This window comes from Nicotiana attenuata, unplaced genomic scaffold (genome assembly GCF_001879085.1).
Source record: "Nicotiana attenuata strain UT unplaced genomic scaffold, NIATTr2, whole genome shotgun sequence".
NCBI lineage: Eukaryota > Viridiplantae > Streptophyta > Magnoliopsida > Solanales > Solanaceae > Nicotiana > Nicotiana attenuata.
The window spans coordinates 14753-19800 of NW_017676961.1; the positions used below are offsets into that span (position 1 = coordinate 14753).

A 5048-nucleotide genomic window follows, 5' to 3' on the forward strand; every position below is an offset into this window, starting at 1 on the left:
GTGATTCATGATGGAAAGGTAATGTCATTGACCTCTATGTTAGAGTAAGTGAGTGAGTGGTGAATAATGCATGGTACTTGCGAGTCAAATCTTGAGGTGAAGATGTTACGCTTTTGTGCTTAGTGTATTTTAAATATCTTGGTGTGATGACTTAGGAGAATTGTTTAAAAGGTCGTGTTTACATAAAGTGTAGTTTAATTGCTCGAGGACGAGCAATAGTTTAAGTGAGGGATGTTAATGATAGGCTATAATTACGTATTTTAGTCGCTTATTACACTCTAATTTACTACACTTCAATTGAGTTTGAGCTTTAATCGCTAGTGTTTTGCACTAATTGTGTGTTTTATGCCTTGTAGGAGGGATTCCGAGCTATGTAGATGTTATGGAATGAGTTCGAGTGATTTGGAGCTTTGAAGTCTGAGTAAAAGCCCAAGGAATTAAGCTGGGATCGTGTTCGGGGATCAACGGATGATAATTAAGAACGAACAAAGAATCGAGTAGGCATATTGCACACTATCTAGTAAAATGTTCATAACTTTTCGCTCAGAATTCTATTTGGGCTCCACAATATATGATTGGAAAACTAACTCAAAGAGATACAACTTGCATGTTTAATGTTTTCCCAAATTTCCAACAGAATAGGGCGAAAAGTGCGCGGCCGCGCTCAGGCCGCGCTCGTCAGGCAGAATCAAAGTGGATATGTGCGGTCCAACCGCGGCCGCGCACGTCATGTCCAGGAAAAGTGTCCTTTTTCGCGTAGGAGAAGGTATAATTGTTTGGGCCCGACCCTACTTGGTATATATACACGGAAAGACGGTATTTTGAGGACTTTTGACATAATTGAGACCGAAGGAGGCTAAGGAGACCGGGGATTCGACCTAAGGAGGCAAGAACACACTAGAAGAAAGGCGGAGAATTCTTCTACGAGTTTTTCACTTCCTTCTTCCTCTTTTCTATTATTGGTTATAAATTCTAGTATTGTAGTTTTGCATACTATTATGAATAGCTAATCTGTTATTTAGGGTTTTGATGGAACCTATTGGAGGATGATTTTCATGTTACGTTAATATAGTTTTGCCGTAGTATTTTCTCTATTTGTTCATCTACGTTATTATTGTGGTTGGTTGAAGAACTCTCAATCGACCGTGCCTATTTAGTGTGCATTACTCGGGAGAGAGTCATATTTAGGTAGTTGTTGAACAATATCACTCCTAACGTATATGAGGGATCAATACGAAGGGTTTAAAGGTGGGATTAGGGATAACGAAACCTTGGTGCGATCCGAGTGAGTCGTACTTAATGTCAGCTAGCGTAATTCGGGAGAATATGTCTAGTAAATTGTGGTAGTTACTCATGAGAGAATTACAATACTCAGAGCGCTCATGATCGGTAGAGAATACTTAGGCGAATTTATAGAAAACGTAGCGGGAAGGATTCCGACAATATGGGAAATCATAACTTTAGACCTCCTTAATCTTGTCTCTAACCCTTAGTATCTTTAGTTGTTAATTTACTATTTTAATTTGTTAGTTAATTAGTTAAGCACAAGAATTTTAATATATATAAGTTAGGAAGTGTTCAAGCTTGTCTTCTTGGTGATATTGAACAACTGTAGCTAAACCTTAGTTCTCTGTGGGATTCGACTCCGGACTTGTAAATCGGATTATATTTGCAACGATCGCTTAGTCCTTTTTATAAGGCATAATTGAGATTTGAGCGTGATCATTTATTTTATGACATTTTGATATATTGATCATGCCAATACATAGAAAATTTTTGATTACTCTTTACCAAAGCTCAGTGCAGCAAAGTGTACATGGGAACGAGTTATTTCAAAAGTACTATGAGTATATTCTAAAGAAACTTAAAAATTGAACTCAAGTCTTAATTCTGGATCAATCTTGTGCATCAAAGCATGTCAATTATGGCGAACCATTGTTTGACTGAGAATTGATAGGAGAAGGGCAGCATCTGCAACAAGATCCTGGTGGTGGAGGTTGGCAACACACACAAGCAGGACATATAGGTCTCCTCACAAGTACTTCTGCATATTTAAATCCAAATTAAACAATTACTTAAAGAACAGACAAAAAAGACACAGAAGTTGTTGATGTATGATTAGTTACCTCTGTACACATTGGAACGAGCAGCAACGCCTTCTTGGATTCCAGGAGATAAAACTAAACCAATGAAAACAAGGGTCATGAAAACAATAGGTCTTGGTATTATGGTTCCCATGGTACAATGAGAATAAGAGCTAGAAACTAGCCATTAATTAGATGAATAAACGAACAAGTAGTCGAGTTATTTATACTACAAAACTAGCAAAAGGAAGATGATGAAGCTTAAAGAATTAAACAACTCTGTGTTCTCACTTACCAAGCTCAGAGTTGACTTGACTAGCTACAAGTTAATTAATGGGGGAATCTGTTCAACTTAATTTGATTTGCTATAATTATGCAATTGTAGTATTTTTTAAATGAAATAATTGAAAAGTCAGCAATTACGATTACTGACTTGTGCACATGGTGATGCTGATGCGTTGGGAAATGAGGCTAAAATAATGAGAAGGAAATTTGGGTTGAGAAGAAATTTGGTCAAGGATGAAAGACAAGGAAAGTGGCCATTTAAAGAGTGAATTGAATAGCAATAAGCAGCAAAGCTCTTAAATGTGAAGGTTTTTAATGTAGGAAGCGAGTGAAGCCCGCTATGAATCAGTCTTCTCAAAATTCCACATTATATTCTGGCAATTTCTGGTTGAGTCGGGTTGGCAGATATTAATTATCAAGATTAGTCTTAATTTTTCCAAATAGTGTACAAGAAAATCACCTATTATTATGCTAATAAATTGGCAAAACATCCGAACTTACCGTTCTCTATTGGTCACACACTGCAGTGTAATACTGTATGGTATTATTTACTACCTTCTATTAGTGTAATAATTTATATGCCGGCAGGGATTTTATTTACAACACGAGCATATTGGATCCTTGCTTAACGTGTTTAAGTCAGTGAGGTGATAGAGAAACTCGCATTCGGTGGGTACGTAGTTATCTAACACTTGTTAGCTCAAACATTTGATACAATACAAATAATTGAAATGTTTTGATTATGAAATTTGAAGTGTTAAAAGATCTTCATATTAATACCAATTTATTTAGTAGTATGTTAGAAGATTTTTTTTTGATCAAACAGGAAATATATATATTAAAGATTAAGAAACATGCACTACATGAGATTCATAGTTTCAATTTGACGTGATCCAAGATTTCCCCTCTTTTTTAGTATTAATACCAATTTATGCTTTCTTTCTTTCTTTTTTTTTTTTTTGGGAAATTGAAGTTCTAAAAAGTAGTATTTGATTTCAAATATTTGAATGTTACAATCTCTATGAATCCTCTGATTCTTCTTTTTAATAGTAAATAAATTCAAGGGCCTTTGAGCTTGATCTTGAATATGTAGTTGTCGCCACGAACGATGATATTGTTCTTGAGCTTTAGCTTGATTGCTTGAACTTGACCTTGATTTGTTCTTCGTTCTTGAGCTTGAAGTTGAACTTGAACTTGATTTGTTCTTCGTTCTTGAGCTTGAACTTGATTGCTTGAAGCTTGAAACTTGTGGAGAAATTTGCAGCGTTTGATCCACGAGCCCTTTCTTGCTTCTTGTTATAACTTCTGGTGTCTTTTGTGAGTTATGAAGAACCCTATTTATAGTTGTGGAAGGGAAGAATTGTGATAAGAACAAACTCTTTCCGACCAATCAAATTGAAGTGTGACATGGCCGCATTTGATAGGCCAGAACATGTCACTTGCACACGTGGCAGTTTCATTGGCCTTTCAGTGTGACTGGGCATGCCTTGTCATTTTGACACATGGCATGGTCCTATTGGCTCTTCCGCTTGACTTGGCCTGCCACGTCATTTGACACGTGGCACCAAACTGGGCCTCTAGGAAGATAGCATCTTGGGCTTAATAAAGTGGGTTCATCACTTTTAGCCCAATTAAATGGGCTAGCCCAATGGATTAAGACTTATTTATTTAATCCATATTTATTGGACTTTTATAATTAATTCAATTATATTAGCCCATAATATTTATTTAGACTAGTATATTTAAAATATAGTCCAAATTATTTATTGAATTTAAATTCAATAAATTTTACATGCCTACAAATGCCCCCTACTTCAAGAATTGTCGGGTACGTAATTTGAAGACTAGGCTTGAAGTACCACGAAGCCCCGCTTGAACTCCATTGGCGAAACTTGTTTGAGAATTTAATTTTAACATTCTCTCTTTTTATGGTGCTTTAGCAGTGAGAGGATTTGATTTCAAAACTAAACTTAATTAGCAAACTGGCGAAATAGATTCCTATAATATAGCAACCTTTATGCACATTTCATGAACTTGCAAAGTGATTATAACATTTAGCCTTGGTAGTATGATTTCTTAGATACATCCTCAAAAGAGAAAACACGGATCAAACAAATACTTATTGGATTAGGACTTGGAGAAGCAAAGAAACCAAACCAAGATATCTTCCTACAATATAATTGTCCAAGTCAAGTTATGCTAAAAATAGGAGATGCAATTCGGTGGGATACTCTCAAACCGTCGGTGTCAGATTACAACTCAGAATTGCAATTCGATTTCAACTCGAATTGTAATTTCTGTCGTCCTATAACTGATCCCACATCGGCGCTTCTCTTTCAACTATCGCCTTTTGACATGTATAAATACGGATACTCTTCATTCGATTAGCATTACTTTCAGCGTTTGCAAACCACTTTCAGTCTACTTTTGACAACTTGGAAGCATTGACGTGAAGGTAATTTCTTCTTCTTTTCTTGTGCTTTTCTTCTTTTGTCATTTTTTTTCTCTTTTTTGTAGGTCAAGCGAGAAAGATATATTCTTTTTCAACAAGATGATCCACGCATGAAGAAGACAATTTTGGGGTGTGAGGGGATGGTACCCATCCCTGCCCGACTATCGGAGAGATTACACTCAATGTGCCCCGACTATCGGAGAGATTACTCTCAATGTGCTCCAACT

The 5048-nt window shown here is 36.3% G+C and overlaps 1 protein-coding gene across 1 annotated transcript; it reads right to left on the reverse strand.

Moving 5' to 3' along the window:
* Positions 1–1747: 1747 nt before the first annotated feature.
* LOC109221269 lies at positions 1748–2303 on the reverse strand. The gene is made up of 2 exons (XM_019385737.1): positions 2127–2303; positions 1748–2044 (listed from the first exon to the last, which is right to left on the reverse strand). Exons 1-2 carry the CDS (start codon positions 2236–2238, stop codon positions 1923–1925), a joined length of 234 nt encoding a protein of 77 aa, XP_019241282.1. The 5' UTR covers positions 2239–2303; the 3' UTR covers positions 1748–1922.
* Between the last annotated feature and the right edge of the window lie 2745 nt (positions 2304–5048).

Excerpts from the sequence above, each read along its gene's own strand:
- LOC109221269 (XM_019385737.1), bottom strand. The coding sequence starts at position 2,238 with ATGGGAACCATAATACCAAGACCTATTGTTTTCATGACCCTTGTTTTC. Across the intron at positions 2,045-2,126 it reads TCGTTCCAATGTGTACAGAG|AAGTACTTGTGAGGAGACCT; the intron begins GTAACTAATCAT and ends TTAAATATGCAG.